The sequence below is a fragment of the Hyperolius riggenbachi genome, chromosome 3 (genome assembly GCF_040937935.1).
Source record: "Hyperolius riggenbachi isolate aHypRig1 chromosome 3, aHypRig1.pri, whole genome shotgun sequence".
Taxonomy (NCBI): domain Eukaryota; kingdom Metazoa; phylum Chordata; class Amphibia; order Anura; family Hyperoliidae; genus Hyperolius; species Hyperolius riggenbachi.
Window position 1 is genome coordinate 162,964,966 of NC_090648.1, and position 13,462 is coordinate 162,978,427.

At 42.3% G+C, this 13,462-nt stretch overlaps 1 protein-coding gene across 12 annotated transcripts in view; it reads right to left on the reverse strand.

The window, feature by feature from the left end:
• NTRK3 (neurotrophic receptor tyrosine kinase 3) overlaps nucleotides 1–13,462 on the reverse strand; it is a 977,566-nt gene that overhangs the window by 667,248 nt on the left and 296,856 nt on the right. Inside the window, exon 1 of one of the 12 annotated variants that reach the window (XM_068275172.1) lies at nucleotides 13,402–13,436. The exons of 10 other annotated variants lie outside the window; for them this stretch is intronic. Coding sequence is in view for 1 of the 2 variants with exons in the window: in XM_068275171.1 (XP_068131272.1) it covers nucleotides 13,331–13,335 (5 nt within the window). In the remaining variant the exon portion in view is untranslated. Of the gene's footprint in view, nucleotides 1–13,330; nucleotides 13,352–13,401; nucleotides 13,437–13,462 lie in introns of those variants that run through there. One more of the 12 variants, XM_068275171.1, reaches the window with a different exon arrangement.

A 13,462-nucleotide genomic window follows, 5' to 3' on the forward strand; every position in this document is an offset into this window, starting at 1 on the left:
TGGGCTGCATGACCGCTGTCTGGAATCTAGGCCTACTGTTAATTGACAGTCTTTTTTTTGGGGGGGGGGGGGGGGATTCGAAGTCGCCACATCATCAATTAGTGTTTCCCTTTGCAAAATAATGATGATACATGCCTCATTTACCCTCAAAACCCCTTTTAAAGCTATTTAAAGGGCACTTCTGGTTTTTCTATCCAGATATCTGAATAGGCCAGATATCCGCGGATAATGCAACCGGATATCCGTGTTCACGCGGATATCTAAAAGGCCGGATTCGGATATCCGAACCGGACCCGGATATCTAGGTATCCGGATTGGGGTCAATTCGGATTTTAAAAAGTACTATCCGAGCATCACTGTACCCATCAATGCAACATAACACCTCTACTGCTCAATGCCAAGTCAAGTAATTTACTATAACATTTTATATAGATGCTATACACAACACGACATTTGTCTTAAAGGTATTTTCTAATTTCTGGACTGTGTGATTCAATTTTGTGTGGGGATCCCGATGCCGGTTTTCAATATCCTGTTGTCCCCCATTAATGTCTTTCAACACAGGATAAAAATGAACACTTTTAAAAAACCTGCAGTATTGGGGATGAGTAGTTAAATATAGATTTTATTTAGAAAATGCTAACTTATTACACAGCGCTGGATACTAAATAAGATTACAGTCAAAAACAGAAGACATGAACACACAACACATTACCGGAATGTTAAGGTACAAGGCTACATTGATTAAATCAATGGAATGGTGATAAAGTAGTCAAGTAGTTAAGTCATTCATTTTTATCTTTGATTTATAACAACTTCAGCACTTTGCAATGGAAAAAAAGTACCAGAAGTTGGCTAAAAAAGTACTATTAATAGATATTTTGAGTATTGTTTGCTTGCTGGTGGTTTAAATAGCATTTTATTGACAAGTTTGAAAATATCACCTAGGAGAAAAAACTTAGGAGAAAAAGATAAATTGCATATGGGTCCCTATCTGCAATGAGTGTTGCATGTTCTCCCAAATTCCCTATCATTAAATTGCTTTCCCTTGGGTGGTTTAAGAAAATTTGTAATGGAGGGAGCCATCTTTATTATTTTTTATAAAGAAATGTATTTGTCTAGCTATTATGGTAAACATCCATCTCTAATATCCGCTTTGAGTGGCCACCCGGATAAATACACAGATTGGTGGTGTCATACACACACACACACACACACACACACACACACACACACGTTGGGTAATTGGTGCTTTTTTTTCAAAATGGCCCCAGTATGTTTTGGGTGCATTAGCTTGGAGATGTCCCTTTGAAGGACAAGGGGTTTTGTGATTTTCAGGTACTTTTTTAAACCACTAAAGGTTGTCTAGTTAGTGATCAACACATGATGTTTTTACCCTTTATCAAAGTGCTAATGAGAAGTTGCTGGAGCACATTCTCAAAGTAAACAAACAATTCACCTTTGAGTAGAACTCTCCTCACTTTCTGCTAGTGCCAGCTGTAAATAGAATGTGATGGGAGATCTCCTTACAAAGCAAAACAACTTCATTTTACCCCTGGCCAACTGAAATAAGAGACTGATTTACCAAAGGGACAGGCAGGCTGTTCACTAGAAATATCACAAAAGCTTTTTACTGGAGTTAATGGACACTAAAACTTTTAAAATTTGAGGAAATGTTTAATTTGCTGTTTTATTATCCGCATAAGCTGTTATGTTTTATTTAGGACTTATCCCATCAAATGGCAGAGATGACAGCAGAACGATCACATTTCATGCAAGCAGTATTTTGTTAGGCAACAATACACCTTATCCACATAAAGCACTCAAGCTCACGGGATTGGAACACAGAGTGTGATGTCATCTATGAATTAGGTGCCACGGATGTACTATGTACTTTTCACCTAATTAAAGAAGACTTCAACTCAAGCCTTGGAAGCAAAACCAAAAAAGCTACCTCATGGATGACAGATCAAAACATAATCTGATAATCTTACAATTTTTAAGTGTTTTAAGATATTTAGACTATTTTAAGCTCAAACCCAGACACATTTTTTTCCAATTCCTAGTAATGTCTAGACCAGGCATGGGCAAACTCAGCTGTTACTGAACTACAAGTCCCACAATGCACTTGCCTTTATGAGTCATGACTGTGGCTGTCAGACTCCTGGCAATGCATTGTGGGACTTAGTTCCTTAACAGCTGGAGGGCCAAGTTTGCCCATGCCTGGTCTAGACACTCAATTGCAGAGCTTGTTTCTATCTGCTTACCATCTCCTTGAATAACAGATGTCAGACTTTTTAAAAGGACATGGTCAGGAATATCTTCAGCAGTCATTTCTTTGCAGAGAGGTTAGTTTGCACTACAGGAGTTCTAGCTACAGAAGCATTTTTCACAAGGGCTTGTTCACACTATCAGTTTGCTGATTTATTTATTTATTTTTTTTAAGCGCTGGCCATTTTTGCAAATCACTCTAATGGTGAATACACACGGTTTGTTCCCGCATCGAATGCGCCGCTTGATTCCCGACGATTCGATTATTTCCGAACATTTCCGAGCGAATTTAGATGATTTTTAGGTCGATTGCCATGATGGCAAATCGACCTAACGATCCATAGAAACGCGAATCGGACATGTCGGAAATAAATTGACGGGAATCAAGCGGCGCATCGATGGAAATCGAATGCGGGAATGAACCGTGTGTATCCAGCATTAAAGCGATTGTGTAATGATTTCCTATGAGTGTTCACATTTGAACGTTGCGATTTTAAAAATCACAAACTCGCTACCTGTACCATTTTCTGAGCATTTTGGCTCAATGGCAAGTATAGGGAAACCGCAGGGCACTTTAAAAAGCACTTTGTATTGCGATTTCCCGAGTATTGTATTTATTCATTTCCGGGTTAAAGCGTTCACTTCCTGATGTCATCAATCGCGCCGCAAAAGCACTTAGGGCCCATTCACACTTGCTAAACGCAAAACGCTAGCACTTTTGCTAGCGTTTTGCTCAGGCAATTTTTTGCGTCGAACACAAAAAAAAAATCTCCATTCACAATTGCCAATTTTTTAGCGATCGCTTTTAGCGCTTCTATAGCACTGAGACGCGATTGCCGGGAAATTGGCTAAAAATGGTGCAGGCTACACGTTTGCCGATTTGCGTTAATCACCGGTGATTAACGCAAAATCACCCAAGTGAGAACGGGCATATAGGGTATTATTGCACTAGCACTTTAAAAGGTGCTAGCGATTGAGCGTTTTGCCGAAATTGCTGGTAAAACGCTCTAGTGTGAATGGGCCCTTAGAAAAGCGCTTTTCTAATCTGAAATCGCTCTGAAAGCGCTTGTAAAAGCGATTTCAAAATCACTCCATACATTTATAATGTGAACAAGGCCTAAAAGCTTCCATTTGGGAATTCTATAATTAGTGGTATGAAACTCAAAACTGCATTTTGCTCAAAAACAAAACAAAACATTAAACACAGCAACAAACTAATAGCTTAAAAAGGCTCGTATAATGTCACCGGAAGTAATAGTTGCCTGATTTCACTGAACATTGCCAGTTCCAGAAGAAAGTCCAAATGTCTTGTAAATAAGTAATTGTTAAACAAGTAAAGCAGAGACTGTTCTTTCCTACCTCCCTGCTGATTCATGGAAGCAGACATTGTTTACAGCCTGTGCTTTGAAATGGGTTTATACGCTAATCTGCCATAGGCAGTCATTTGACAGGGGTGGGATCAAATTACAACTAGTGATTTGATACAAATGAGGGGGAATTGCACAGGCTAAGCTCTTTAGATACTGTAAATACAGGGTATATTTGTTATGTTGTCCTTGTGTCCTGTGCAAGAGTTCAGGTCCACTTTAAGGGACCATGTAGTTCTTTTCTCAGTTTTCTTTGGAGGAAAAAAAAAATCTTTGTGCTCATCATTGTTTAGGGATTGCCCAGAATAACCATGGTTTTCTTTCAATCTTCAAGCATGCAAAGAAAAAGAAAAAAAAAAAAGTGTCACCTAATCAGGTATGGATTTACTAAAAGCAATTTTTCCTTTCATTTTGGAGAAGGCCCATTGTCTTGGCAGTGTCACTTCTCAGTACATGGACTGGCTTTACTAACCAGCCCTGCTCGGCTTATTTGACAGGAGTATCATCGTCACTACCGATGACCTGCCTTCTCAGAATTGGCATTACCTGCTGGGAATTGTAGATGCTCAGCAGCTGGAGGTCTGAGAGATGCCAAACATTAATCTGCAACCTTGCACACGGCTTTATTTATACATATATGAGCATACAGCTAAGCCAGACTGGGATAGAATTAGAATGTACTGTGCATACATTAATTATAGCATCTGACAGAAAATCTCTAGTAAGAAGTGATGTATGACCGCATGCTGTAAATCTATAAATCTGCTGGAAAATACTTTGACAAACTACTTACAGTGAATGCTGCACAGTGTAAGCAGCCAGCCCACTGTAGTGTTACATGTTACTTTGTAGGCCTCTTGTTATGTGTAGATTAGAACTGTGCATCTTCTGCATATACCATTCTAAACATACTGGTATTAAAGGATGGCTTTTAGGGGCATATTCTCATTGGACTCAATTTCAACTGATTTTGTGCAGTCCTCCAGGTTTTACTTCTCCTATTCAGCAATGTGTCAGTTTCACGTGGTTTCTTTCATTTCTTCTCACACCACTTTGCCACATGAGAGACCCTGCTTCCTCCAGCATGTGTAATTTATCAACGTGTCATGGATTGTTTAATGAGAAAAATTCACATTGAAGTAGCAGACTAGTTAAGTTGTTGATTTGCAGGGTTTCTTTCATCCCCCCCCCCCCCCCGCCCTTTGTTTTCCCCCAATTTTTGGGAACTTTGATAGTTCCCCACGTCACTTTTTAAGCTTTATTTGCTTTAGTTTGCAAAAAAAACAGTTCATGCTTGCAGGTACACTTTCATTTCCAATTTGGAATTCTTGTTTAAACGTACATTCATCCAGGGCCAGATTTCTGGGAAGGCCGGAAAGGCCACGGCGATAAAATCAGATGAGATAAGTAGGGTGGCATGATTTGGAGAGAGAAGAAGTCATATGTCAAAGTAAATCATCTCTTCTGGTCCCGCAGCGCAGCCAGCCAGCGCCCTGCTCTGTACTAATAGCTGAATTCCAGAGTTCTCCGAACCCTGCTTCTCTCTCTCACTTTCTGATGTGTTATAACAATCAGGATCAATCATAACTGTCACCTGATAATCCATTCATCTGTATGATGGACATATAGATGATGTGAGAAATACCAGAGATTTACATTACAAAGCAGATAGAACTGAGTTCCGCTGAGTTTTAATGCAGGCATTCACAAACATCAGTGAGCTCTACTAGTTTTTTCACCTCTTTTACAGCTTTGACACTGACCCCAGCAGTAATTACTTTATCTAACCCTAATTTATGTTTCTCTTTTTTTTCCTAGCTAGCAGTGATCTCATCTGCTTCAGTTAACTCTTTCCTGGCTCATTTTCTGTCCTTCAGCTCCTACCATCTATGAGAACTGCAGGAATAAAAATGTTGTTTGCTTCCCTTTCATTGCTAAACTGTCACTTTAAAGGACACCTGAGCTGTTACTACCTCTATGCTAGCGTGTTTGGTTTGGCAACCTTCTACTTTCCTGTAGCAGTAGAGCATTGTACCATTTTAGCCATCAACGAAAGCAGAGAGTTTTGAATCAGGATGATACCATTTATTGGCTTAAAGGACTTACGAGGCCAAGAGGAGTAAAAAAAGTTAATTACTTGCATGGTTGTTTCAGGCACAGAGGACGCCGTCCGTGCCCTCCGTGCCGCTCCGCCGGGTCCCCCTGCTCATTATCCCCCCAGGCCGGCTCCCGACCCCACGGCCCGGGTCGGGCTCTCCTGCCTCTTCAAAGATGGCAGCTTCCTCTGGCCGCGACTGCGCAGTCCGCCTGGCCGTGAGTGCAGCTGCGCAGCCCTAGGGACAACCCCTCTGATCCACGCTACGTAGCGTGGATCGGGGGTGGCCCTAGAGCTGCGCAGCCGCACTCACGGCCAGGCGGACTGCGCAGCCACGGCCAGAGGAAGCTGCCATCTTTGAAGAGGCAGGAGAGCCCGACCCGGGCCGTGGGGTCGGGAGCCGGCCCGGGGGGATAATGAGCAGGGGGACCCGGCGGAGCGGCACGGAGGGCACGGACGGCGTACTCCGTGCCTGAAACGACCATGCAAGTAATTAACTTTTTTTTACTCCGTTGGCCTCGTAAGTCCTTTAAAGCGGATCCGAAATGAAAAACTATAACAATTAACTTGTCTATATATGTTACCTAAAGTTTAGATAGTTTACACAGCAAATCAAGCTGCAAACAGCTTTAATAGAATATGATTGATTATTCCTGTGCTACAATGACAGCAGCCATGTTGTTTGTAAACATTACACAGAGGCAGGCTTATCTGCATCTTGAGCAAAAAACCTAAACCCCCTCCTCCTCCCTCCTCCCTCCTCCCCTCTGCCTCTGAAATCTCTGGCTAGTAATACCTCCCCCTCCTCCTGCCCAGACTGAGCTCCCATGAGCCCTTGCTACTGTCTGAAAGTGCCTTGGCTCTCTGAAAACCTGTGGGCGTGGCTTAGTTTATAGGGAATTAGAGTATTAAAATAAAAAAAAAGTATTTGGCTTGAGGAATGCCCTATAAACAATAGGAAAGGAACACAATTATGCAGTGAGTAAAAGTTCATCTCGGATCCACTTTAAAAGAAAAAAAGAGTAAGCTTTCTGCTAATAAGCCTTCGTTATACTTTGTTGCTGTATGCTGTCAATATGTTAGAGCACACCACCATATGTACATTCAGCATTCAAAAGAGATGCATAGATTTTTCAGCAAATATAAATAGATGTCATTCAGATGCTTTAAAGTGGAGCTGAACTCTTGCACAGGACAGAAGGAAAACAGAGAAATGTACCATGTATGTATTTAGAGAACCTGTCTAATTCCCCCTGCTCTGTGTCTGCTTCCATAAAAGCAGGAAGTAGACACCGCAGATTTATTGCAGGATTTGTATCAGCTGTAACAAAGAAATGTTTTTTATTTAAAGGTTATGTTGTTGCGTATCTTTTAGAGCAGAAAGGAAGTTCTGAGTTCAGGTCCACTCTAATTACAACAGAACATCCAAAGTGGGTCTTGACAGGATGTTTGCTACTTGCCTGTTCTCTGTTTTGGATGGGCTTCTCTCCATTGCACTGCCCTGCCACCTGTTTGTGGCTCCGACTGCAGCCAGTCGCACAGAGGACAAAGAAGCAGCGCATGCTCTGGCCACTCGCGCTCCCTGTAATTTCTCGCTCCTGCCCATGGCCGGTACAGTGGTATGCATTCTTGACAAGTACCAGTCATACATCAGCGTCATTTCTCAAGTATGCATGCCCAGAACACTATTGGCTGCTGTGCACAATCAGGCAGGAGCGCAAATTACAGGAATTTGTTGAATGAATGGGAGGGGCAGAGCAGCACAACTGATATGAGCCCATTCAAACCAATGATCGCTAGTCAGAGTGTTGGACAAAATATTTTTTTTTTTGGGGGGGGGGCACTTGGTGACAGCAGGCCTAGGGCACTGGAAAGTACAAATCCGGCCCTGCATTCACCATAAACTGAATACGCACAGACACAGCATGTAATTTGCAGGGCCGGTTCCAGACTTTTTGCTGCCTGAGGCAAACTTGAATGATCGCACAGCACCGGACTATTTCTTCTGCTTCATTTACTGTTCTCACATGACATGCTGCAGCTCATCACGATAGCACACTGGCTGGCTGTGAGTCTGTGACAAACTGCTCATACTCAGCCATTCCACTTCTCAGTCAGGACAGCAGTACCACCTCCTCCTGTCTGCTGTGCAAGTTAAATAAAACACTGCTGCTCTCCTGCCTCCCCCATCACTCACTCAATGGAAGACTCCTCACACAGCACAACAAGCCGTTTTATCCCAAATGATGACCTCTTCACCTCCCTCGTCCGCACAAATATTGGTGGCGGAGGGGAGCTAGGTGAGTATTAGGAGTAGGTAGTAGTGATGAGCCGGAATTTTGCATTCGCATAATTGAGTCATAATTTGCAATTATCACATAAAAATCGTACTTTTTAGAAAATCGTAATTGACATAATTGATAATTTTGTGCTGTATTTTTGCACTATGGTACATTTTAATTTGTGTAAGGGCTAGTTTACAGTGCTCAGTTGCATTGCTGAATAATTCTGCATGTCAGCTCACTGCCCATACAATTCTATGGGCCTGTTCACAGTATTGCTTTGTAACTTATCACATTTTAACTCACTGCACCAGGCTTTGTATTAAAAAAAAGGCAATGTCCACCAGTCTCCATTAGGCCTCTTTTCCACAGACTGTTGATAGGCAGTGAAATGCCAGATATTCTATCAGCATTAGCCTGTTTACAACAGTTGAATATTGGTCTTTTTCCTGATATTCTACTAGCAGTTTCCCCGGTGCCCAAATGACCATGGCACCCTTTAAGCATATGCCACACAAGGGACCCGTAGTTTTGGTTTACATTTGAAACAGGTTTTGTTCCCTGGTGATCTAGGATTAAAAAAAAAAAAAGTAGAGAACTTGTACTGCTACATTGAAAATTGGCAACTGGTGACATTTTGGAACAAGTCTGAAACAAAATGCACTGTGTCATTATTCCCTATGGAGTTTACCACTATGACTGTGACATACACAGCGGGCCCTAATGATGTGGTGATATTGAACCTGCAAAAGTAGCACTCACTCTGAAGCCTGGAACACAATACAAAGTGCAAAACACTAGCGTTTTTAATGAGTGTTTAGTAAGCAATTTCATGAGCGTTTTCTGGCGATTTTGGTATTGATTTTTTAAAAAGTGTAAGCTTTTTGCCAGCGATTGTGTAGTGATTAGCATTTTTTAATGCTGATTGGTCTTTTTTTCTTTTTTTTTTTTACAGTGTGCAGTAATTTAAAAACGCTAGCAAAATCGCTCTGTGTAGCAATTCATGAGTTTTTATGCCAGCGTTTACGTACTTTACATTGCAGGAACACTAATGCTCAAAAAGTGCTGCATGTCCTGCGTTAGCCATTTCACTAATCGCAATCGCTCCAGTGGAATTTGGCCCATCCATTAACATTAGCTGAGAGTTTAGGGAAATCGCAAGCGTTTTGAATCGCTCCCTAAATGTAAAAAAATAAAAAGTGTAGTGGGTTGCAGCTCTGATATATGCACCTTCAGCTGAGATACTTTTATAAACATAGCAAATTGAAAAATGCTATTATTTCTGGAAAAATTGAATTTTTCTAGAGAACATCTTGTGTGTGCATTATTATTAGGCCCCCATGCTATGCGATTTTAGAAGAAAAAAAATTAATGACTGCATTAAAACCGCTAATATCTGCAAAACTACATAAATTAGGCCTTTTTTTTCCAGGGACTGTTGATAGGCAGTGAAATGCCTCTCAAACTCACAACTGCTCACTGCTGCCTGATAACTGCTCACTGCTGCCTGATAACTGCTCACTGCTGCCTGATAACTGCTCACTGCTGCCTGATAACTGCTCACTGCTGCCTGATAACTGCTCACTGCTGCCTGATAACTGCTCACTGCTGCCTGATAACTGCTCACTGCTGCCTGATAACTGCTCACTGCTGCCTGATAACTGCTCACTGCTGCCTGATAACTGCTCACTGCTGCCTGATAACTGCTCACTGCTGCCTGATAACTGCTCACTGCTGCCTGATAACTGCTCACTGCTGCCTGATAACTGCTCACTGCTGCCTGATAACTGCTCACTGCTGCCTGATAACTGCTCACTGCTGCCTGATAACTGCTCACTGCTGCCTGATAACTGCTCACTGCTGCCTGATAACTGCTCACTGCTGCCTGATAACTGCTCACTGCTGCCTGATAACTGCTCACTGCTGCCTGATAACTGCTCACTGCTGCCTGATAACTGCTCACTGCTGCCTGATAACTGCTCACTGCTGCCTGATAACTGCTCACTGCTGCCTGATAACTGCTCACTGCTGCCTGATAACTGCTCACTGCTGCCTGATAACTGCTCACTGCTGCCTGATAACTGCTCACTGCTGCCTGATAACTGCTCACTGCTGCCTGATAACTGCTCACTGCTGCCTGATAACTGCTCACTGCTGCCTGATAACTGCTCACTGCTGCCTGATAACTGCTCACTGCTGCCTGATAACTGCTCACTGCTGCCTGATAACTGCTCACTGCTGCCTGATAACTGCTCACTGCTGCCTGATAACTGCTCACTGCTGCCTGATAACTGCTCACTGCTGCCTGATAACTGCTCACTGCTGCCTGATAACTGCTCACTGCTGCCTGATAACTGCTCACTGCTGCCTGATAACTGCTCACTGCTGCCTGATAACTGCTCACTGCTGCCTGATAACTGCTCACTGCTGCCCACACAGTTCAACAGTCCGTGAAAAAGAGGCCCAAGTTCAGCTGATGAGAGGATGAAGCAGCAACTATGTTTTTGGTCACTTCAGGTGATAGATTCTAGCCTTCATTACCTAGCTAAAAGCAGCAATAATGTGAGTTGATGAAGGATTATGCACATTTTGTATGCAAATTCATGCAGCTTGAAAACAGACCAATCGGGGGGGGGGGGGGGGGCAGAGCTGGAGGAGGGGCAACTACTAAAGTTCCCTTCCCGCAGGACAGGGGACTATCCTCCAGATCAGCTGTTTTTATGGCTACACTTCTAGGGGCCCTTTCACACGAGCAGTTGAAAGCCTGTCAAACTCTCAACTGCTTGCTGCTGCTTGGTAACTGCTCATTGAACATGCAGTTTAACTGCCCACGTGAAAGGGCCCTTATGGATGGGAAGATGATGGCTTCAATTGTTCTATTGTAAGATGGGCCCCCAGACAGTGAAGAGCGGCAAGGGTGTGAACATTGGTGAACCCCATCAAAGTTTTGCTGGGGGGGGGGCGTGAATTGTAGCTACACCACTGCAATGTGATTTTTCAGTTCCGTAACATTGTACGCAATCTTTTTGCACAGTTGCACAGTGTGAAAGGAGCCTGAGCCAAAGTTTAGTCAGGCCGCCTCACTTCCACTGTTGATAGGCCAGTGAAATGCCTCTCAACTCTCACAACTGCTCATGCTCACTAGTCAGTACTGCCTGGTAACTGTTCGCTGAGCACACAGTTCAACAGTCCATGGAAGAGAGGCCTAAAATCGGTGTAATTTTCTCCCCCCCACCCCCAAAAATGTAGTCACTTTTGAGGGCTGGAACCCACTAGAGCGATTTTGCAAGAGTTTAGGGAGCGATTCAAACCGCTAGTGATTTCCCTGAATGCTCAGCTAATGTTAATGGATAGGCCAAATTCCACTGGAGCGATTCCGATTACCAAAATCGCAGACACAGGACATGCAGCATTTTTGAGCGTTAGCATTTCTGCAATGTAAAGTATATAAACGCTGACAATCGCTCGTCAAAACCTACACAGAGCAATTTTGCTAGCATTTTTACATTAATGCACACTAAGAAAATTAAAATCAATTGAAAGGACCAATCAGAATTAAAATCGCTAATCGCTACACAATTGCTGGCAAATTGATTACACTTTTTAAAATAGCTACTAAAAACGCTCATGAAATCGCTTACAAACTGCTCATACAAAACGCTAGCGATTGCAATTAGTGATAGCATTTTGTAGTGGGTTCCAGCTCTCATAGTGAAACATTGAGCTGATTTTAAAGAGAAACTCCAACCAAGAATTGAACTTTATCCCAATCAGTAGCTGATACCCCCTTTTACATGAGAAATAGAATGATTTTCACAAACAGACCATCAGGGGGCGCTGTGTGACTAATTTTGTGCTGAAACCCCTCCTACAAGAGGCTCTGAATACCACGGTACTCCTGGCAAACTGCCACAATGTAACAATATTCATAGACAGGAAATGGCTGTTTAAAGCTGTCTGTAACAGCCAGAGCAGCTAGAAACAGCTATATAACTTGCCCACAGTAACAATGTCACCATGTAATACATGTCAGAATGTGAATCTGGGAGAGGAAAGATTTTACAATGAGCAAACACTGACTAAATCATTTATACATAATTATTGTAAAAATGAAGCACTTTTTTTATTACATTATTTTCACTGGAGTTCCTCTTTAAGTTTTCCATTGATTTAAGAGCACAATGTCCCTGCAGAATAAGCCATTATCTCAAGATTTACTTTGTTTTTTATAATCATGCTTTATTTGTCCTAAACACTTATTTCTGTACATCTACTATAACATTAACCCACACATGACCCCAAAATTATACAATGTTCACAAACAAAAAGTAGGACATCATTAATCCTTTTATGCAGTAGATAGAAAAGCCTGTACCCAAGGATGGTACTGCACTGTTCAGGGGAGGAAAAATCAGAATGATTAGAATAATTAAATTTAGTCTCCAGTGGCTGTTTTACAAGTCTTAGAAAATATCTTGCTCTTATTTTTCACAGTATGCAACTTAATTAATGAGGCAGAGCAGGCAGCAGAGAAGTGCAGTTACTCATGACAACTAAATGGAGTCAGAGCAATGACAGATAATCCCTAATTTGGTGTCAGCTGCTCCTGCTCGTCGGATTACATGCAATCTGAAGTGACTGGAATATGGAGGTTGCCCTCTTTAATGCTTTTCATAAAGGGTCACTTTTTTTGTCCGTTTGAGTCATTGACCAGAAACAAGCATGCAGCTGGTGACGGCAGTCTAGTCAGGAAAAAAAAAATACTTTCATGAGAAGTTAAGCCAGATACACACCTTCAATTATGATTGGCTAATCACTGACCAATTGTAAAATCGCCTTGTAGTATAAGGGTTTACCTACAATCTGCTCATAGTATTCAATATCTGTTGACCCTCATACTACACAGAGTTGGTAAAATTGGTCAGGGATTGGTGAATCATAATTTGAAAGTGTGTACCTGGCTATTCCATGAGAGGTTGAACTGACTGCAGGTCAGCTGTAATTTCAGTCGCATCTGAGAATAGCATCCACCACTACCAAGCGCCCAGCCATCAGTACAGTCAGGGACACAGCAGACAGTGAATTCACCACCTTCAGTGTCTGTGGAAAACACGGGCCTAACTGATGTAGTGGATTTTGTAAAAAAAAACACCTGTGTACCAAAAGACAGCTTCAACTATAAGCTATGGGCTGACTGTACAAATAGACCCTAAACTACTAATATATTTCACCCCAAAGTAGCTTTGTCAGAGTAAATAGCAAGGGGCTAGTGCATAAGTACTATACAGAAACCAGTGCAAGAAACTACTACACACAGCATAACAGCTCAAGATGGAGCCAACCAGCATGCTGCTCTGCTGCTGTTTAAATAGGTAGGCTAGGTTACCTCCCCTCTGCATCATCGGTAAGAGGAACCACCTTTTGTTCAGCCCCTGTAGTCATAGCAA